At 34.4% G+C, this 23,449-nt stretch overlaps 2 protein-coding genes across 2 annotated transcripts; one reads left to right on the forward strand and one right to left on the reverse strand.

Annotated features, from left to right (window-relative positions):
- Positions 1 to 846: 846 nt before the first annotated feature.
- LOC105331185 (nuclear receptor ROR-alpha B) lies at positions 847 to 11,229 on the reverse strand. Its single transcript, XM_011433273.4, has 7 exons — positions 11,099 to 11,229; positions 10,612 to 10,814; positions 9,413 to 9,557; positions 8,544 to 9,133; positions 8,078 to 8,306; positions 6,003 to 6,227; positions 847 to 1,944 (listed from the first exon to the last, which is right to left on the reverse strand). Exons 2-7 carry the CDS (start codon positions 10,789 to 10,791, stop codon positions 1,700 to 1,702), a joined length of 1,614 nt encoding a protein of 537 aa, XP_011431575.3. The 5' UTR covers positions 10,792 to 10,814; positions 11,099 to 11,229; the 3' UTR covers positions 847 to 1,699.
- A 1,995-nt stretch (positions 11,230 to 13,224) lies between these two features.
- On the forward strand, positions 13,225 to 21,285 carry LOC105331187 (nuclear receptor ROR-alpha A). The gene is made up of 8 exons (XM_011433274.3): positions 13,225 to 13,375; positions 15,290 to 15,494; positions 16,074 to 16,215; positions 16,416 to 16,700; positions 17,033 to 17,292; positions 17,843 to 18,071; positions 18,752 to 18,973; positions 20,481 to 21,285. Exons 2-8 carry the CDS (start codon positions 15,318 to 15,320, stop codon positions 20,753 to 20,755), a joined length of 1,590 nt encoding a protein of 529 aa, XP_011431576.3. The 5' UTR covers positions 13,225 to 13,375; positions 15,290 to 15,317; the 3' UTR covers positions 20,756 to 21,285.
- Positions 21,286 to 23,449: the final 2,164 nt, after the last annotated feature.

Below are 23,449 nucleotides of genomic sequence, written 5' to 3' on the forward strand. Positions count from 1 at the left end.
CGGTTGTTGAGATACATGTAGTGATCGGAAAGTGAATAATGACGGAATGACAGAAGGACGGAATGACGGAACGGAGTAACACTATATGCCCAGGCCATTTCATGGCAGAGAGACAGGTGCCTTGAATAAAAGTTTACAACAAGATTTCTTTTTATTCCATTAATAAAGTTTATATGTTTTATCTGGGAACATTGAGCCAACATGTTGCCTTATACCCATCTTTTAAAGGGTTGCGTGGGCGTGGCCATTTTAAAACTAAATCGATCTGTACATTGACCATTTCTAAAAATAGAGGCGAATATTCAAATTTTAAAGTAAAATATACGGATTTTTTTTATACTAAGTAAGTGTTATTAGGTTAAAATAAAATTTAAAAAAGTTAAGTAGGCCTGATGGGTAATTTGTCGACCACCTTTATACCAAAGTTCATGGCAGAATTAGGTAAATAAAATCAAACAGGAAAATAAATCGAAACTCATCTTCATTCAACCAATTGAAAACCGCAATAAATAATTAGGTAACCCATGTGATTAGGAAATGTCGGTAAATTATTTGGTTAACTTACAAATTAGTGCACGGAATAGCGTAAATCCAGACATTAAATTGCAAATAAGTATGTAAAGAAATCACCTTTTTTCGAGTTACCGACTAAACGAAGGTCATATATTGACTTACTGAAACCGTTTATAGCTAAAACCGCAACCACAAACACACCAGTTGCGTAAGTTTTGTTATTATAATGAAGTAACCTTCTTGCGCTCTCGAAGCTAAATGTTTAAACGCGAAATGAAATGATGTTTATTCAAAACCTCGAACTCGGCTGCATTGAAACACGCACAAACAAGCTTGGAAATTTAGTCACGACATTTTATTTTCCAAAATTCACAACATATAAATTAAAGCTAAAACTCTGTAAACATTCTCAAAAATATTAATAATAAAAAAATAAACACACTGTTTTTCTATGACAAATACAGGCATTATGATTTATTTTTACATAGTACAATATAAGCAAGAGTCGTCAGCCAATGCCGAAAAAAATATATAAGGTTTGGAATGACAGTATTTACATGTGCATCTACTTTTGCAATGTAAACTAAATTCAATTCAATTAATCGTCCTTTATCCATTACAAGGTCTATGGATATGTATGTCATAAACATTACAGGTTTTTTTAGATATAGTTTCTACCAACGTTTTTATGCAAAATATTTTCAGTCATATTTACAGAAAATATATATGAACAGGTATAAACCCATTCCTGAACCTCTACTCACAAAAAACCAGTATCGTCTCTGTCAGTATTGCATGTACAACTTAAGCTATTGACTGGGTGTATGAAAGTGGATATTAAAAAAATTCACAAAAGTAAATAAAAAACATATATATATGTCGGCTAACCTTTTTAAAAGTCTATTTTTCAAAAACAGTTCACACTCAAACACCACAATTAAGATGGTATTTACAATGTTTATTACATGAAATATGTTAAAGAAGTTAACCAAAAAAAAAGCACTGGTACGTGATATGACGTCAAAGCACACGGTGACATTTCTAAATTTTTCAATAGTAAAAAAATTCACTTATAACCCCCCCCCCCCCCCCCACACCCTCTCCCAAATACTATACAATGGCATCACCTTGTTTCTGATCACAATTACAAAAAAAAAATCTAATCTGCCAAAGAAAAGCCGTAAGCTTATAAATAAAATAAAATCTCCGGGATGCACTCAATCAAAAAATCATCTTTGGACATTACTTTGACTGCATCTTCGTACGCCTTGTACATACCACGCATGCGAAGGAACACGTCCATTAATTTAGCAAACCGACCACCCCCACTCCTTTGGTTTGTCTCAGCAACCAGCTTCTCCAAGGCTTTGATCAACTTATTCTGAATTTTCTCCACTTCGTCATGAGCTTCAAGTGGCCATGGACTTCTGTCTGTGAAAAAGAGAACCATCGATCTAAGTAGACCTATAGTAATCCAAGTTTTTTTTCTCTGTTAATACGCATATTCATTTAGAACATATTGAAGAGGACTGGGTGATAGACAATTGCACACCATCGTTTTCAAACCCTCTGCAATTGATATCATAACATACAGTGAAAAAGCCATGTTTGCTCTGTTGAATTATTGGTCCTTTTTTAAGGTTTTATATAGCTAAAATAAATTCTGCTGTTCTTTTAGTGCATATGCCACTGATGGTGAGCATTGGTAAAAATTTCCTAAAACTTGGAAGAAAATACATGTAATTTGTTGTGATTACGGAAGTACGGTGGGTGGGTGGCATTGTGGTCATCAATGTTCTGGAACATTGATTTGACCAACTAAGGCACGTTGTCATGACAAATGTCAAACACTTTCTGGAATATGAACTTCTGTGCAATTTTCATTCGTATGTTTTTAATCTTTTGTGCATCATATTATGTCTCAAATTTTGCAATAATGATACACTTAAGGCCGATATCCATTATCCATGGAAAACGGTAAAATCAAGAGTCGTCGGTCCACCATAGTTAGCTTTGCATATTGTAATAAAGTTGATTCAGTTTTGTATATACTGGTGTTTATATTTGTGTTCCTCTTTAATTTTGTTATGAATGGGTTACCGTATGTGAGTGACGAGTGTCGGGTGAGTGTGCTATTTTTAGATCGAGTATTTAAAGTGACCGGTTTGGGTGTAGTGGTCAGTAGAGGGTTCGGTAACGACATCAGCCGGGTGCCACGTTTTGCAGCTCCTGTTTCAAGATATGGTGAATATCTCAAGTTAGCTTAATACTAAGGAGAAATGGGTAGCCATTGAAATTTTGGATTCTGTTAGGCGGGCACATGTTTTCCTAGCCGGTAAGGTTGTTTTGTTGTTATTTTGTACATTTCGCTGGTAATTTAGTTCTTAGTGTTATTGGTAGTATGTTTGTATGTTTATCGGGACTTTATTAGTCACAGTATGTTTTTTTCAGTCCGTAAGGGTGTTTGATACAATTACCTGAAATACAGACTGGTGTGCTAGACGGAAATTTTCCTATGGAAGGTCGTGGGGACAATTGACGAAGGTCGGGGACGCATTCTATGCTGAGTGGGGCGTGGCTTTCTATCCGGGCAGAGTCGTAGACTGGAAGCGAGAGACCTGCGAGTCCGGGGCTTTCGGTTAGGATAGCGACAAGAGGGACAGGAAATTTGACGAGGGCAGGAGCGTCTCGAGTGCATAGTGACCTTGAGTTCATCTTCAGAGAGGTTTTAAGTGTTAAAAAAGCGACTGTTATTACAGGCTAATTTTCATATACATGCTTTTGAGCTGAAATTTGAAGTAATTGTAAATTCACGGTATTTTAAATTATTGAACTTTAATATTTTTTTGAGTAAATTTTTCAACAAGAGTTTTATTGGTTGAAATAGCTTCTAAACAACATTTTGTAGTTTACTTCCATTTTATATCTGATACAGTGTGATTTAATCTTGAATTTAGTTGATAGTATCAGATATTTGTTCATTTGTTTAATTGAATTATTATTCTTTTTTTTTGTTATGTTCGAATGAGAGTGGTGTGAAAGGGGGAGTGAGAATAATGATTTGTTTTGTTTATTAATTTTTTTTTCAAATTAAACTTGTTTATTTTCTTTACAAAATCTTATTGTTCATTCAGCTGACAAAATCCGAAAAGAACTCATTACACATATATAATGCTGCGTTATTACATGTAGGAAAGGGGAAAAACAATGGTTTAATTATAGGAAGCATTATTTATTTCTATAAGATTTAAACCATCGTCCGATGAGTATTTTAGGTGTAACCAGTGCATTTTCTGCACTCACTTTTTATTTTATTTTCGGACCAATTTCAAATAAAGATGAACATGTATATATATCAAGTTTAAGGCTAGTTTGGTTTTGATGACGCAAACTCATAGTTAATCTTGCAAGAAAATAAATTAATATACAAGTAGGAATGGATAACAAGTTTGCATTAAGACATCTCACTTGTTTATTGCTAATGAGTAAAACAAGAAGCCCATGGGCCACATCACTCACCTGAGGACCAATAGGCATAAAAAAAATCTGCTTCATGGAGTCATAATACAAACTATCTGGACAATGTAGTATAATACATGTAGATGTACATTAAAGGAGAGGGCTCAAATAGGCAGATTGCCTGCTGCCCAATCCTATTATGTAATATTTTTTACATAATAAAATATTGTTTAAATAAATACATGCAGATCCCGTATAAACAAAAATCCATTCTCCCCCTGAATATTCTTATGTTAATATCATTAGTCCCTTTTCTAACAGGTATATACCCGGTAATAATATCACATGTTGAGCATTGCAAAACTCTGGACCCCTTGTGAGGCCCTAGAATCATCCTGGGGCCAAAGTCTAAACACTTTTAAAGAATCTCCTGGCTGATAAGATTCTGGGAAGAAGATTTTTATAGATTTACTCTATATATTCTTATGTAAAATTTGACCCATCATTGTGGCTCAACCCTATCACTAGGGGTCATGATTTTCACAACTTTGAATTCAAAACTACATTACATGAGGATGTCTCCACACAAGTTTCAGCTTTCCTGTGTGATTAATTTCTGGGAAGCGGATTTTCAAAGATTTACTCTATATATTCCTAAATAAAATTTCGACCCCCCCCCCCCCATTGTAGCACCACCCAACCCTTGGGGTCATGATTTTCACAACTTTGAGAATGCTTCCACAAAAGTTTCAGCTTTCCTGGCTGATTGGTTTCTGATCAGAAGATCTTTAAAGATTTACTCTATATATTCCTATATAAAAATTCAACACCCCCCCCCCCATTTTGGCCCAACCCTAACTCTAGGGATTATAATTTTCACAACTTTGAATCTACACTACCTGAGGATGCTTCCACACAAGTTTCAGCTTTCCTGGCTAATTAGTTTCTGTGAAGAAGATTTTTAAAGATGTAGTCTATATATCCTATGTAAAATATTCAACCCCTCATTTTGGCCCCACCCTAACTCTAGGGATTATGATTTTCACAACTTTGAATTTGAAACTACATGAGGATGCTTCCACATAAGTTTCAGCTTTCCTGGCAGATTAATTTCTGAGAAGAAGATTTTCAAAGATTTACTCTATATATTCTTGTATAAAAATTCAACCCCTATCATGGCTCCACCCTAACCCTGGGGATCATAATTTTCACAACTTTGAATCTACACTACCTGAGGATGCATTCCACACAAGTTTCAGCTTTCCTGGCTAATTAGTTTCTGTGAAGAAGATTTTTAAAGATGTAGTCTACATATCCTATGTAAAATTTCAACCCCCCATTTTGGCCCCAACCTACCTACAAGGGTAATGATTTTCACAACTTTGAATTAACACTACCTGAGGAAACTTCCCCACAAGTTTCAGCTTTTCTGGCTGATACTACCTGAAGATGCTTCCACACAAGTTTCAGCTTTCCTGGCCGATAAGTTTCTGAGAAGAAAAGATTCTATATTTTCCTAAGTAAAAGATCCACCCCCTCCACCCCCCACATTGTGACTCCATCCTACCCCCAGGGGTCATGATTTTCACAATTTTGTATAGATCTACACTACCCGAGGACACTTCCACACAAGCTTCAGCTCTTCTGGCCAAATGGTTCTTGAGAAGAAGATTTTTGAAAATTTCTAAAAAAAAAAATCAATAATTCCTTATTATCTCCCCTTTCAAAAGGGCGTGGTCCTTAATTTTCATAACTTTGAATTTCCTTTGCTTAAGAATGCTTTGTGCCAAGTTTTGTTGAAATTGGCTCAGAAGTTTTTGAGAAGATGTTGAAAATGTGAAAAGACAGACAGATGGATGGATGGATGGACAGACAGATGGACAGATGGAAAGACAACAGACAAAATGTGATTAGAAAAGCTCACTTGAGCTTTCAGCTCAGGTGAGCTAAAAAAAATAATTGTAATGCATGATGCGATTTGAGGAATTATTCAGACAATCGTAAAACATTTACGTATAGAAAAAGTCTACCTGGAAATGTCAGAGAGATAGCAAGCATTAGCGCATGCTCGCGAGGAGTCAGCTTTAGCTTCTGGAGGGATCTACTGAATTCGGCCCACTCTTTGAGGGTTTCTTTTTCTACATGGGGACAGGCCTCGCTTAATGCCATTGGTTTGCCAGTGTAACTAAGCACCATTCCTCGGTCTGCATCTACGCAACGATAGTCCACCAACATGTTGAAATCAAAGTCGGCAGCTGGAAATAAAACGCAAAAGTGAGTTGTCTAGTTTTATATTCCAACTGGGTTATTTTAATAAATTTCATCAAACATGTGAATGCTATGATTATGTGGTCAGAAACAGTTACATGTTTTCATAATCTTTGTCTTCCTGACATTTTTTTCTCTCTCTTAATTTTTCTCTGATTTCACTATGGTGCAATGTTTATTACACAAATTGTAAGAAATCGTTTTTAAATCATGGCTGGTCAAACACCATGTGCATCACATTACATGTACCTAGCATGATTGACTGATAGCATGATGACAAGTATTGAATAGATAATCAAACACCATGTGTATTACATGTATATAACAAGTACATTGCATGAAAAACTGATTATCATTAGACCAGTGTTACACGAATTACATCTACATTACACAGAGATCGAAGTCAGGCTCGGTGTTCTGAAAACATGTCCTATAATTCATGTCTGAAACTTACGTGAATGCTAATTTTTACTTGAAGAATAATTGGTCGTGTGTATACCAATGATATTCAAAATATGATTTATGTAACATTGATATTAAAATATATAATTTGCATTTTAATAATATTATAAAAGATGAACATGACATCAATGGCTATGATGCAGTTTGACACACAAATAACCATGATTTATAACATACATTCTTAGAATTCAATAATTAATATAAGGCAGTATTCCTTCTGAAATGGCCTGGCTTGGTTACATCATGTCACCTTGTAATGATGGCACATATCTGTGACTCATAAAAACCATTTCAGGATTTCCGGTTTACCGACATTATTTCAATTTCTGAGTGCATTTGGTGCAAGTAAACTTTTTCTCTTTATGACAACTCCACTGTCACAATCATACATGTAAATTAGAGATTACTGTCTCTGTTATTTGATGTACTTTTCAAATACAATTATCTTCAGATAATCTCACCAATGCATGAACAAGCTTAGGGGCATTAACATGATTCATAGTGTAAATTTAAATCCAGACAAAATATAATTGATACCACAGAAAATAAGCCTAAATCTGGTCAGTGTATGGAAATCGAATACCAAAATTTCCAGAAAATTATCATTATGAAAAAAACATTTCTGTGGTTTTCTCTTTTTAGTCCCGGAGGGGACTATAGCTTTCCTCTGTGTCCGTCAGTCCGTCTGTCCCTCCGTCTGTCCGTCTGTCCATCTGTCCGTCCGTCTGTCTGTCCCACTTCAGTTGTCCACACTTTTTTTCTTTATGCATTTGAGGAATAATATGAAATTTGCTGAACAGCTTCAAATGTCAAACTATACAGATCAAGTTTACACTTTTGTAGCATCTGGTTGACATATTTTCGAGGAAATTAATTTTTTATATTCCAATTTTTTAATGTTTGGGTTCGATATTCTGCATAACAGTGCATTGTTTTCACAATTTCCAAAAACCGGTAGGGGACGTTTATTGCTTATGCAATACTCTCAGAATGCTTGTTAAAATTGCAAATAGACATGTTGATCATGTTGAAAATACAGAATTTATTTTCAATGTGGCAGTTAAGTTGTTTATATCATGAGTTCACTTATTAACTTTCCAATGTTATATCCTATGCATTGATTATCTAATTGTCAAATTCAGAAAATAAGACAATCTGTTTTAAAGTATGATGCTGAGTTGAATTAATTTAAATCTTAATGTAAGGGCAAGTTCATCGATCAGTTGCATCATATTCATCATTGAGATTTTAACAACATATTACCAGTGAACTATATACCGGTAATAACAAAGCAAACTGCATATATAAAATTGACACTAGCTATTATTTAAAAAAAAAAACATATCAATTATGAGACAACTGATTTAGTGTTTACCTTTTAACAGAGCTGTTTGGTCCTTTGAAGGTAGTGAACTGAAGTTGACAATGCTATGGGTGAATTGGACCAACTCATCAAACATTTTGTTCAGTTCCTCTCGTCCCAGATCGTACAGCTCTTTTCTGCCATCTACATCTATTTTGGTTTTATCGTATATCTCCTTGTATTCTTGTATAGAAAGATATTCCATCTTGCCAAACAGACGAACTTTTTCTTCATACTGTTCCTAATATTAAAAAAAAAACCCAGATACTGAATAGTTGCGATAAATTTCTTGATATATTGTCCAATAGTAATGAAAATTATGAACTTGAAAAGAACAGTCGTTTTTTGTTTGTTTTTTTTTTTTTGGGGGGGGGGGGGAATGGGTGTTATAACAGTACTTCTCTAGCTGCTTCTGTCAACTAATAATTAAGGGATTGCACCAATGAAATGATACTTATAAGTATGAAAATACACTTACAAGTCCGTGTGTAAAAATCTCATTCAGCTCCTCGTCAGTTAAGGATTTTGAAAACGGCTGTATACGTTGGTACCCAGTCATAAGTTGTTTTATGATTTGGTCTGTATCAGTACACTCAGGTACTATGTCATATCTGGGCAAGGGTTGCTGCCTGCAAAGGATATCTAATGCACTGGGGGAGAATATCTCTATCTCACTTCCGGTAGATCCCAGAACTAACGACCCGACGCTATCAACCGATCCTGTGGAATTCGGAGAAAGACTGGTATCAATCAAGATGGGGTGGTCCGAAGTGGTAGAAGAATTCTCTGTATAGTCACTTAATGATCTGTTGCTGTCATCTGAAGATGATCTCGCCATAGTGTGAGTGTTAATAACACAGAGAATAGAATCTTTAAACTCCATAGAATCTCCTGATGTCTCTGGTGTGTCCAGGGCAGCCTGAAGTATTATCGAGTCTTTGACCTCATGATTTGTTGTTTTAGGACATTGATCATTTGAAGATTTTGATTCTATGGAGGCGTGAAGGCGTTTGACCTCCATGATGACATTAGTCCTCTCCGCTGTAGAATAGCGACCTATTCTAACACCTATATAAAGGAATACAATTGACATCATTGGTGAAAACATATAGGAGCTTCAGTAATTCTTAAATTACAAGATTTTTTATTTAAAAAAAAAAATACATAAATCTTATAAGCATTGTGTTTTATATATATATCTATACATCTGAATTTTTATCCTGTTTACCAATATCACAGATGTTATTTGACACATGTGCTTTACAAACTTTGTTTTCTTTTTATCTCATTAAAACTTATGTGGGCTCTATTATATATATCCATGATAATATAATGTTATGCACATACCCTCTTTTGACATCCCTTTTTCAAGGCACTTTTTCAGGCGACACGCAGAACAATTTAAACCCTTCTTTTGTTCATCAATCTCGCATTTGTCTCCCTTGTTGCATTTGAAAGGTGTCTTTCTTTGTAAGTATCTCCTGAAGAAAGCCTGGATTAAAATGCAAAATTGATGTTATTCACATAACTTAAATTAAATTTTTTCCTTCAGAGACACAACTTTGAAATTTTGGAACCTATATCTTCTTATGATAAGGGCTTCATGCAATATTCACTTGTTGATGGTTAAAATTACTCTTACAAAATTAAGGGTTTTATCTCACAGACAAAAACAAAGATGCTTGACATTTAAAAGTATCCTAGCTATCTTTAAAATTTCCTGATGTTTTGAATCTATCATTATAACGGTAGACATCACAATCAAAGAAGCAGCATATGTAACTACTTTAGATTCCTTATTTTACGCGAGTGCCGGTACTTAATTCTGCGATTCAACCTTTTTCCATCAAATCGCGAGAATATGAAATCATGAATGCCAAATTTTTATCATGATTTCATGTTTACATCTGTCTAAAAAATAAAAGCGAGATTTTAAAATTCACGAGATATGCTTCTCGCGATTTTATGCATGATATATTAATTCCACGAGTTTAATTAGGAATCTACAGTATTGAAATGAAAACTATTCATGCATCATTGAAAATCCTTGGCAAACGCAGAACAGTATATTCAAACAATGAAATGCTTTCTAAGATGGTTCATGTTGGCATGACTGTTAGCACTGGGGAAAAATAAAAAACATGTACAACATGTATATGCGGATATAATAATTTTTTCCCCTTCAGTTATCACTACTATTCTGGTACTATTTGGAAGTTTGACCTCGATCAGTCCATGCTTTCCCTGTTTTCGATGTAGCTACAATATGATAAAGTATACCTTTATTATTATCAGAAACCTACAGTCAGTATTGCATCATAGGCTTACTGACATATTAATAATATTGGGCCAACTTGTTCCATGGTCAGAAAGTGTATATTTAAGACTGCATGCAGGTTTACCTCGACAATAAGTTGAATAAAATTTATATATTAAATAGTATAAAATAGTATGTGTATGGTTTCAAAAAGACATACAAAAATCAATCTTTATATAAACTTCTCCTCAATGAAAATATATTGCAGAGTGATTTTTTAATGACTTACCTTACAAGCCTCACAACTGTACACCCCAAAGTGTATTCCAGACGCCCTTTTCCCACAGATTCGACAGAAGGGAAGTGCAAGGGGCTCAGAATTAGGGATGTATTTTTCTCTTTTCTTGGTCTTCGTTTCAGACAATTTGAGGCCATTAGTCTGAGGAGGGTTCTTGTTTGGTTCAAGCATGTTTGTAGTGATTTCATGAAAACCTGATGCAAATAAAGTAGTATATTAATAATATGAGAAGTACAGGAGTAGGTGACACGTTAGTTAAACAAAGAAATGATTCATCAGAATTATTCTCTCTCTCTCTCGTGATCGATCGACTTGTGTCCTACTTTTACAACCGTCGACATTTCATGACATTCAGGTATTTTGCAATCGCGCAATTCACTAAACATGCTAAAGCGATTAATTTATAAAGTGACACATTTGGGTAGTTGGTATAAAAGCACCTTTTTGTATAAACATATCATATTCGAAACCATCTTACCTTCCCTCTGATACAAATATCCCAAACTTCGAAGTGAATGTAAACAATTTTTCACGACTGGACGTGCGTCATTTTGATACCTGGTACGGGTTACTTATTAAAGATGAAATGACGATCGGGGGAAATTTCAAATTTATTTTTTTTTTGCCCCCCCCCCCTTTTTTTATGAGACGTCTGGGCTGATTGAATAAGTCATTCCTATTTTATAAATATTTTTTATAGTTTATGTCATCTCAAGCGCGGATCCAAATTTTTTATTCGGGAGGAGGGGTGTGGGTTTAGAGGAGAAAGGAATCTGAACTGAAAACATCCTTAATTCGCATCAGTGTGGTTATTCTCTTTTGAGAAGTGGACAGGCATAGCCTACATCCACTTCAAGTGGATGTAGGCTATGCCTGTCCACTTCTCAAAAGAGAATACAGTGTGGTTACTTTACAGTACATGTAAATACTTTAGGTGAATTTAATGAGTCTTGATTTTTCAAGGACGGGGGAGTTCCTGACATTCTTAATAAACCTCTAAATTTGCACTCAATTTTGTCCGTGAATTATGTTCGAAAATAGTATTAAAAATTTATTCGGGGGGGGGGGGGGTCTATCAATCTAGATTGAAGCACAGATCCTCGGGGTTTTTTTTTGCTTAATAAGCACAAAATATACAACTGGACTTGGAGTAATTGCAAAAATTAAATCTTATAGGCCTATACATAATCGAGCATATTCTCATTGTGACGTCATTTACGCAGGTGCTGGTCATACCACAATGCATCGACGCCACAGTTTCATATTTCCAGACATTCATAGTCAAGTGCGCATTTTTACTTTTCATGCAGTCGTAGATGCAAGGTTATCACTTTCATTTGAATTGTTGTTTTTTTTATACAAAATTAACATTACATGTAACATTATTTAGTTGAAAAATGGTGATTTTAAATTATGAATTTGATAGCGTAAAATGCTATAAAATGCTATAATGGTGCTTATATACGCGTCATTGCTTCCCGGATTTATAAAACCATTTGGTGACTTTTCAGAAAAGAAATCTGTAGAGCAGAAATGGAAAAAAAGGGGGAAAACGTAAAAATTTTGCGCTTTTTTCAACAAATTCCCATAATCGGGAAGAGTCTAGTAATCGAACTTTTGGAAATGGGGGTTGTTAACATTTTGTTGTTGTTGAAATTTATGGATATAGTTGTAAAACTACATGCAAGAAATTTCATCAAATATTTAGTGCGGAAATACTTTAATTAAACTTTAAGCATGTATTTTATGCTCTAGTTTAAGATGGTCGACTTTAGTTTTCACTGTGCATGTTTTAGAGCGCAATCTAGTAAAATACAGTGTATTGATCGATACTTTTTCAAAATTGTTTGTTTTCGATACTATATATGAAATTAAACTCAAATATCAAAATACAGATAAAAATATTTATATTCTGTAGAATTTTTTTTATATTATTATTTCGATATTAGGTAGATAAGAGTTGCCATTGCGCTTTTATATGACGTTATGATAGTTTTTTTAATATTGTACGTAGGAGTGCGTTATAAATATTGAATAGAAAAAAAAAACTTAAAAATTGTACGCCTTTGAAATTTTAAACACAGATTTCTGCTATTCTCATGGTTATTTCTCTTAATTTCGAAAATGAATCCATTGTTTATCAATCTTCATTTGTAATACTCTAGAGTTTTTACGATATGATATAGAAAATGGCAAAATCGCTTCTGCATGCACACTGTTATTTATTTGGTAGTTTTATAACCTGCGTCGAAGTGCGGAAATACACTGAATTTCCTATATTAATATATATTCCTAGTCCCAAATAAATGCAATTTTTCTGGCTTTTATTTTACTTTGCTGCTATCAAAATCGTTAAAAAAGCTAAAGAAAAAAAAAATCAGATGTTTCGGATTATATGATATTCAGTCCTATCGTAAATGTACCTGTATTTTGAGATAGCCCCTAAAAAGAACCCTATGATAGATTTTATCTAAAACTTCGCATATATATTAGAATTGGTGTGTTTAAAAAAGACAGAGCTTTGCTTTTGTAGTTTTAACACTAAAAACCAAATCGGCATCCCTAAGATGAGCAAAATTACGTTCGAAATGTACTTCTTTCACGCGATCGAATTAGTTATCCTCCCAATTAATATGAAATTTTCGCACCGGATGTCACGAATTGGTGACTTTTCGGAGTGGTTGTTCTGAAATTAACACTTTCTCCATCAAAGACATTGATTAAAGTTCTTTGTAATATACACAGCTATCGAAACGTAAGTTTTATCGAATAGCGTATCCTTTCTAGCATGTGTCATTGTCATGGCGAGAAAAGAACGTTCGCTGGTTGACGTTGAAGAGGTTGAACAGTGCAGTAGACATTTTTTAGATACCATATGTAGCATGCACATTAGAATATGTAAAAGAATAAGGTTTGATAAACTATTGCTGGTACCTTTCTGTACAAGAGATTGATTCCCAATAAGTAATTATACAGTATCGATCAGACCAATCCTAAATGTAACAAAAAGTAAACCCCAACTGAACTAAACCCTGGGTTTACTTTCGGGGTTAACTCTGGGTTAACTCCAAGTTTACTAGAATGGGCCCAGAGTAAACCAAGAGTCAACCCAAAGTAAACCCAGAGTGGACACCGAGAGTAAACCCCGATTAGAAGTAATACCCCTGAAAGCAAATGCTACCTGTGTATTAATTGGAATTTCAAGATTCGTCAGACTGAAATTAAGTACATGTATATTGGCAACATACTTACTGCAGATATACAAGGGGCAGGATTTACAGGCAATAAGATGGTAAGACAAAGGCGGGTCTGCTTCACACTTCAGTGCATACAGTGGACCCCAAAAGCAAATCCTGAGTAAACGCAAAATAAACCCCGAGGAAATCCAAAGTAAACCCTAAGTGGACCCAAATTTTAAAAAAAGCAGACCCAGACTAAACCCGGGGTTTAGTTGGGGTTTCCTCTGGCGTTAGGTTTGGTCTGATCGGTAATGTACCATTTTTAACTGTTTTGTGGTAGTGTGTAAACTATATGTTTGATTCACGACCCTGGGTTTAACCTTACAAGATTAAGTCGAGTGTGGTTGCCTGGGGTTGTGAATCCCAAACTGTGGTATGATTTACATAACACCACAAAACAGTTAAATTGTGTACTATGGAATATATCTGTTTTAACCATTTATTTGGCTATCAAATATGGCATGCCAAATTTCCAAAAATTAGCTGAAAATAGTTTCACAGTTGATAAATAAAGTTTATTGACTGTTAACTATAGTTTACGAACTGTAAACTACAGTCAACCCTTGGCTTTGCTGTCTATGAGATTGATCAAACCGATATATTTCTGTAGTCAGTCAGTAACAAACCTAGTAAGTGTTTTGTTTTCCTGAGAACTATCAAGTGAGACATTTATTTCACAAGAAGCGATGATTTTCGAAAATCCATGTTAAAGTGGCCTTACATCTCGTCCAATTTAACAAAGGAGAACTCTTCAAAATTCTCATTCACACTTTTATAATTGTCTTTGAAAATCTTTGCTGCATTTTTATTCACTTACAATGTTTTGTTGCTATTTTATCATAAAAGTTTTCCCGCTTTCCTCCGCAAAGGTTTTAGTAATCATTGATGCTGCCATTTACACAATACAATAATGTGACATCAATTCAAAGGGCAACTACTCTAATTTTAAAGTAATTTCTAAGGGTAACTACTCCAAATATTTTAAGAACTTACAGAACTAGGTTTCTGTACTAAATATTATGAAAAGCCGAGTTGATTAGGCGAAGCATCGACCAAATTGATGAAAATTAATTCTTACCAGACGGACATAGAGATATATTCTGCAGTAATGTGCCATGTTTAATCCAATAAGAGTGTGACATTTCAGATTCTCCTGCCTGTGTATCATAAACCCAAGGGGTGTGTAATAAAATTCATATCATATTGCCATATATACTTGAAAAATATACTCTTTTCAAATTCTAGGGTATTTTTTCAATTGAAATGAGCAGTCATATTCAAATGGAAGTATTCCTAGGTGGTAATTAATCAAACCAAATTTCTGCAAATGAAGAAAAAGAGATAATTTGAAAGTCCACGTGTATATGCATAAGTATTGAAACAGACTGAGTGTATTTATGATTTATGTCTCTAAATCTCATTATTTACAGTTGTTTTGCTGAGATATAATGGAGTAAGATGTTAGGGGAAGATGAACATCAAGAAAACAAGACAGCTTCCACAGATGAAAAAAAACAAAAGACAAAGAAAAAAAAAGCTGATTCCAAAGAACGGCTGACATTCCCTCCCTGTAAAGTCTGCTCGGGAAATGCTACAGGGATTCATTATGGAGTCCACACCTGCGAGCCTTGCAAGGTAGATACATGTACTGGTACCTGTAATATAAAAAATTTAAGATGGTTTTTACACAACATTTTTTCTTTACATACTCCATACAAACTTGATGGTTCCTAGCTATCCTATTTTGAGCATTATATAAATTTATAAAGTGTGTAATTTGGGTTTACACATGTACATGTATAAAATTGGATAGTACATTGTACATGTCCAGTAACATATTGGTGGTAAATACATGTATTGTACCAGGTCTGTAAGAAGTAACCACTGCTATAGGAAAAATTGCCTACCAATTGCCATATTGCGTATTCATATTTTACTTTCACATTAATCATGTTAATAGGTCAAAATTAATGATATGAGGTTAACACTGAAAACTAGCTTGGGGTTAAAAGTCTACTCTGATATTATTGATATTGTTAATAGTTTGTTAAATGAAATGTCAGGTATCTGTTTGAATGTACATGTATACATACAATATATTGAGTGAAGACTTTAGTTTATTTAGTATCTGGAGTACACAAGGATTTAAACTCTGTGATAAGTAATAATAGAGAATGATGATTTCTGTCTACAATTGCTGTACCTTATTTGCAGGCCTTCTTCAGAAGAGCTATAACAGACAAAAACAAGTATGCCTGTCTGAAAGAAAATAGCTGTGAAATAACAGCACAGAAGAGAGGAAACTGCTCTGCCTGTCGACTTCAGAAATGCTTCGATCTTGGAATGTCAAAGAGTGGTCAGTTTCATGAAGCAATTGTAAAGATTTAAAAGCAATGATAGATGATTTTTGGTTTGAAAGTATTGCTACATACAATAACCAATTAAGAATTAGAAATATCTTGATAGTTTAGCACTGTTTCAAACTATTCAGTTCATATCTTGACCGTGTCCTTTTAAAGTAAAATATTGTATTGAGTACTTGTCATTTTTGAAAAGCTGTGAGACAAGGACGCTATACAATAGAGCTTCGGACAAACACCATTTTGGAGGTAAAGAGGCTGGCCAATAAGACAGCAGTAGAGGTATCGGTTGACAGCCAGAAAAACAAGCCAGCTAAACAGACCTGTCCGGACCCCTCGGCCAACACTGGACCATGTGACATGGAGACTGAGGAATACAGCCAATCAATGGGACAAAGTGTCCGCGGAGAAACATCAAGCTGTGACAGTGACATGGCTCTATCCCTTCTCTCAACCGATAACGGGTTGAACTCCCCAGACTGTGAGTTTATATTGATCATTATATTTTTTTTTCAGTCTGTTCTTAATTTTAAATTCTTTTATTTGACATATGAATTAAATCTGAGCCCCCTAACTCCTGCAAATCTTCAGTTTGTTAAATGAATCCAGTGAACAATTTTTTCTTTCATAACAATTATTATAGTTTTAAAACTTCTTTTACAACATTAAAGAGGATTATTTATCCAAATACGATCGAGACACAAAAATGAAAAAAGGATGGAAACGCCTCCATGAAATGATATACTTTTACTTCCTTTGGTTTCCTATCATGTTTATAACTTTTGATTTTGAATACAATGGGATTACCTGTAGGTAATCTACCACCGAAAAAGAAAGTTCGACTTCGTGACACGATTGATGTGCCGGAGGAATGTGTAATGACACCGGGCTCAAAGAGACTATGTCGGGTCAGCTGTGATGAACTGGCCATGGGTGCCGAAAATGTGACTCTGTCGGAGAGGCAAATTCAGTGCTTAATACAGACTTTGGTGAAAGCTCATGACACAATTTATCCCAACTTTAAGAAATACTTTGAAAAGGAGCACCAACAATACCTTGAAGAGAAGTTTCTTGTAAGTACTTTTTAAGCTATACTTTAAACCATATACTGTAAATGCATGACATAATTTCATATTTAACTAGACTAGTGATAAACTTGTTAGCGGTAAATACTAATTTGCAGTCAAGCAGACATTGATAATAACTATCAATTATTAATAGAGGCATTAAAATTTCTGGGTTTTAGCAGAAAATGTGTGTGATAAAGAGTCCCTCTTGGTTCTCACAAAATTTTCTTGCACATAAAACATTGGTTTACAGTACAGTCAAACCTCGTTATCTCGAACTAGATGGGATTGGTTGAAAACATCGAGATATCCAGGTATTCGAGATATCAAGGGTAAAATACCTTAAGTTTAAGTGTTTGGGACTCAAAATCCCTTCAACATCTCCATTGTATTTGAGATATCAGTGTTCGAGCTACCAAATTTACCAGTAACTGTATTTGTGTTATCGCTGCCTCTGAACTCGTCCAGTATATATATAGGAGTGTAGGGTCTGGAGTGCTGTAGCCACCAGGCTGAAGATTGGTCACTTGTACTAATTTTTTGGGGGGTTTTATAGGCTTCAAAGAAGGTACAAGAAGATGTTTTTGGAATCAAGAGTCTGCTGGATAAGGAAGAGTTTGAAAAGGTGTACCGGGCCACTGGTATAGATGTGGACGGTAGGCTGGAGTTCATAAAAAAGATCTTCAGCCACCGAGAGAGGTCCCTGATGAAGTTCATCACGTTCGCTAAATGTTTGGAGGGCTTCAACACTCTGAGTATGAATGACAAAATCAACCTTGTCAAATGTGAGTTATGTACATCTCTAGACAGATGGTATTTGAATTTTTTGCAATCTTATGTTGTCTATATTAAGAATAACAAGTTTTATTTTCATTGTATACTATGGAAACATCAGTGCCATCGATGGCTCAATCATAGTTTTTGTATTTTCTAAATAGAATGTGTAACTATTTAAACCTGAACAATTTTCATTCTTACAAATTTGGTAAACTTTACTAGTATCTGTAACATCGTGTATTTATAAGCAAAAGCTTTTTTTACACTAGGAGTGTATAAGTAGTCAGTCACTGAATTACGGTAGATTCCTAATTAAACGCAAGGAATTTATATCCACTGAAATCGTCTGGCAGATTTTAAAATTTTGCTTTTTTTAGGACATACCGGTATGTAAAATTAAATAAAACTATGCTATTAACAATTTGGCTGAGTGACTCAACATTTGATGCAAACTTGTTGAATCGTGGAATTCTACAGACTACTACATCATGTCTAAGCAGTTTGATTTCTGCAAAAATCATTTGCCCTCCCCCCACACCACCAAAGAAATCAAAAATGCAGAACACTCAAATTGCTTGCTCTCAGAGAAGAAATCAAAGCCTTGGATGCATGAGAAAATATTACAGTATATTGGGAAAAGTTATCGCAATATTTCAGACTTACAGGTAATTTGATCTTGTTTTCTCAGATGGGGAGCATGAATATTGGGTTCTTGGACATTTTACACACTATCATCCTGAAATAAATGCTACTATTGGACACGAAATCCAGGTTTCATTGGAAAATAATGAAAAAATATTTGGAAAACCTGCTTCAGAGGAGCTGTTGAAAATGTTCTGCACATTGAAAGATATGGACTTAATGTATCAAGAGGTCATTATTCTCAGAGGGATTGTTCTGTTTTCAAGAGGTAAGTTCCTTGCTCTATTTTTTTTTAGCTCACCTGAGCTGAAAGCTCAAGTGAGCTTTTCTGATCACATTTTGTCTGTCGTCTGTCTTTCTGTCCGTAAACTTTTCACATTTTCAACACCTTCTCAAGAACTACTGGGCCAATTTCAACCAAACTTTGCACAAATCATCCTTAGGCAAAGGGGATTCAAAGTTGTGAAAATAAGGGCCACACCCTGTTTCAAGGGTTTTACATAGGAATATATAGAGTAAATCTTTAAAAATCTTCTTCTCAGAAACTTATCAGCCAGGAAAGTTGAAACTAGTGTGGAGGCATCCTCAGGTAGTGTAGATTCAAAGTTGTGAAAATCATGACCCCCAGGGGTAGGGTGGGGCCACCATTGGGGGTCGAAGTTTTACATAGGAATATATAGAATAAATCTTTAAAAATCTTCTTCCCAGAAACTAATCAGCCAGATGATTTTTTATAATTGTTAAGACTTTGGCTCCAGGACAATTCTTCAGCCTCACAAGAAGGTTCAGAGTTTGATGTAGCTTTATATCTCCTATGTATATATAAGCAATTGTTAAGGAGCTATTTGAGAACTGCAATACTCAACATATGATATGACTATAAAATCATCCTGTTAGAAAACGGACTAATGATTATAAACATAAGAATATCCAGGGGAAAAAATGGATTTTATTTATACAGGATCTATGTGTATTATTGTACTTTGTCCAGATAGTTTGTATTATGACTCCATTAAGCTGATTTTATCATACTTATTGTTCCTCATGTGAGCGATGTGGCCCATGGGCCTCTTGTTTCTTTTTTTGGACATATGAACAGATCATTGCTATTTTGCATCTTTGGCACTCCTCTTCTATACAAATATATTGTATGTTGGTCCTCAAGTGGAATTGGGATTAATATTGAACAATTTGAATTTTATATTTACCATATTTACCTGGTAATCAGAGGTAATGTTAAAAAATGTTTATTCAATATAACTTTATCTTGGATTTACCAGTGCTAAACTGGTTCACAAAGACTAGCTTTGCCAATGCATGAACCCATGTACACTGTTTATTATCTAAAAGAATAAAACTGACATCAAATGCCAACATACTGTCTAGTAACGGTATATATGTAGTATAAAAGTTGGTTTACAAAAAATTCCTCTTTGTATTATTATGTTACATTCTGTAAATCTCTGCTATATTTTATGCCCCACTAAAAACTGTTTTGGCCTTGTGCTATCCTTCTTTAACCATCGAGCCATACATGCAGTGCATGTAGCCTAAATGTAAGCAGGGTAATGGTGTTACACCAACCACTTCAACCCCTTGTGTCTGTACTGGACAGCTTTGTAGTACAACACCTGTCTGATTTCAATTATCCATTGATCTCCTTGGCAATTCTAATTCTGATAAACTATGATATACCGGTATTCTACATGTATAATATTCAACTCAGATACTCCATTGTATCATTTTAGCAAATGAGATGAATCTCTTGATTTCAGATCGCTGTGAGTTAGAATCTGCTCCCTTGGTTGAGTCGGTCCAGTGGAAGTTAATCCAGTGTCTACAGTACCTTGTGGAGCACTTCCATCCGGAAGAACCCAGGAAGTTTTCTCAGTGCCTTCAGCTACTCACAGACCTGCGTGACGTAAGTGAGCAACATCAGCAGAGGACCATTAAAGGCCAGTACGACGACTACACAATGGACATCATAAAGGACCATCCCCTCATTTACGAGGCCCTCGAAGATTCCATGTCATGTCTGAAGACTAGCTGACAATATTCTGAGGATCGAGTCCTATTAAACAAGGGCATGTTGAAATCTTGAGAGTTTCGAAGACACTTTTTAAAAGATTTTTTCATAAATTTATTTTTGTTCAGCTTTTTTTATGCACATTTACATTTATTTGCTAACCATAGACAAATTTATAGTGATAGTTCTCAATGCCAAATATTCTGTCTCTTTCTGTTCATTTTCATTAGTCCTTTAAGAGGAGCAAATCATTTTTCTGTCTCAATACATTCAGACTTCCAAAAATTTAAATGTATGTGCCATTACCAGTACATTCCAATTTGTTTTATTTGGCATGGTGCTACTGGTAATTGTCATGTTAATGGTTTGTGATGACATGTTAATTTATGATGACTAAAATTAATATTTTTGCCATGACAAACTGCATGTTGAAGAAGGTGAATAAGATCCATATAAGTAAGAGGGATGCTGTTTCTCGATCAACCTGGAGTCATTTGAGCCAATCTCTTTTTGTTTATGGACATAATTTTGCAGGATGTTAACTTTTTTGGAAATTTAATCTGGGTCTCTTCCACATAATTGTTGGAAAATGTTTATGTCATATCAGCCATACACTGAATCTGTGTTCAGGTATTGCGTAATTTACTGTGGAATCAATGTTCGTAGGTTGCCAAAATTTTCCTCGTTCATGGGAACATAATTTTGTTGGTGGTGTAATCAAGAAAATTTTAATAAATATTTAAAAAATTATTGTATTAATAAGTTCATGGGGATGTAAAGGATTGTCCATGAAAGCCACGAACATTGGTCCCCCACGAACATGATGATTCCACAGTAATCTGTTTTATGACGGGTCATTTGACCACTGAAGTGTAAAACAATTATAATTGTTGAAATAAAATGAAATTTTTCTTCAATCTTTTGATCCTTATATTTTGAATTGATTTTTAAGACTTATCTTGAATAAGGCCAAGATATAAGTGATTTCCTGTATGGATGCATGACAAAAAATTATTCCTTCAATTACGGTACAAGTTGATTTGTTTATACAGTTATCAAATGGACAATCAAGTGTTTTTCTTCAATCTTTTAAAGACAAATTTAAATTACTTTGTGTCCTCTATGCAAAACATGTTTGATAATAAAGGACAGTGGCATATATGTATACTATAGAACCTGTAGTAGAATTACATTATCATACTGATATACAGAGTGAAATGCATACATGTATTTCATTTACCGCATTTGATCGGCATTTGGTTCGAACATGGTCAAGTCTTCCTAATAATAGAACCATTTTAACAAGAGCTTGGACTTTGGGTAGTTGTGTCAAACAGCAATGTGACGTAGGTCTGTCTATTTCATTGCTGGCCACTCAGCCATGGCTGTCTGAAATTAACAAGATTTGTCTCGCTTTTAAGCAAAGACTTCGCAATCGGTGCATATTTCGCTTGAAACCACGTCATTTTAACTTGTTTTGACGCATGAAGTAGATAGTTACATCCTACTGAAATTCCAAGGCCTTGTTAAAATGGTTCTAAATAAACATGTACATGTACCAGTATACAAGAGTAATTTGGGACCAGTAGTAACCAGTATCTCTTTCAGTGTAATTTTGTATGTTCAAAACAATTTTTTACTTTACAGAAATTGTTTATGTTCATTAATAAAACCCTGTATTCTTTCATTTATATGCCTTAATTTCTTAATTTAAAAATCATTCTGCAAAAGTATGGGTGAGAGATTAAAAGATATAACATTTAATGTATACAATCATGTATTTCTACTAGATAGAATGATGTGGTTGCATGTAGCTGCATTTTGAATTAAAGACAATCCTAAGCTAGAAATGTTTCTTACACATACATACATAATTTGTTTGAAAACGCAATGTTGAAGCTTCCTATAGATGCTGCAATGGATACAAATTAATACATGTACATGTAACTTGCATTGAATTAATTAGTAGAACCCATGACTCTGAGGTGAGATATATGCCACCCAAGGGATTCTTATATGTTAGTAAATTGGCTACACATATAAATAATATAACAATCTCTTGTCAATGAGTAATGGGTAGTCAGTTCCTTGTTTTATTTGATTGGATATCTAAAAGTGCATGGGGTTGCTTTATTTTTATTGTACAGTATTATCTTAACCCCATGACTCCAATTTATTTTAAATATTTCATGCAAAAGAAAACATGGACAGAGAATATACAATAACTGGTATAGCAGTTCACTGAATTTCAAGGTTGAACAGCATTTATCTGTTGTACATTCTCCACGTATGTGTTTTCCATTGATAACAAATCTTTCTCCTGTTATATTTTGTGCTTCATCAAGACTGGCTGATACATTTTGTGCCAAAATTGCTTTTACCAATTACATTCCTACAGAAGATGATTATAATTACCACTGTTTGTTTTTCTATGCAATTGTTAAAGTCATGTTTTCATCAAGAAGTGAAGAATTCTATTTCATATTAAAATTTTGTACAGATGACCATAAATGAATGATTTTGTTATTAGCAAATCTGAATGCTGTTTTGTATGGTTTAAGTACACTTTCTTTTTAATGCATGTACATACCTATTGACTTATACTATGAAAATTAAAATGTTATTGATTATATATAATTATATATGTACATGTATAGTAATGTAATTTTGTCCCATGATATATTTCACTGAGTTATAAACTCTAATTGATTTTATCTT

This window comes from Magallana gigas, chromosome 5 (genome assembly GCF_963853765.1).
Source record: "Magallana gigas chromosome 5, xbMagGiga1.1, whole genome shotgun sequence".
In the NCBI taxonomy this organism is placed as follows: domain Eukaryota; kingdom Metazoa; phylum Mollusca; class Bivalvia; order Ostreida; family Ostreidae; genus Magallana; species Magallana gigas.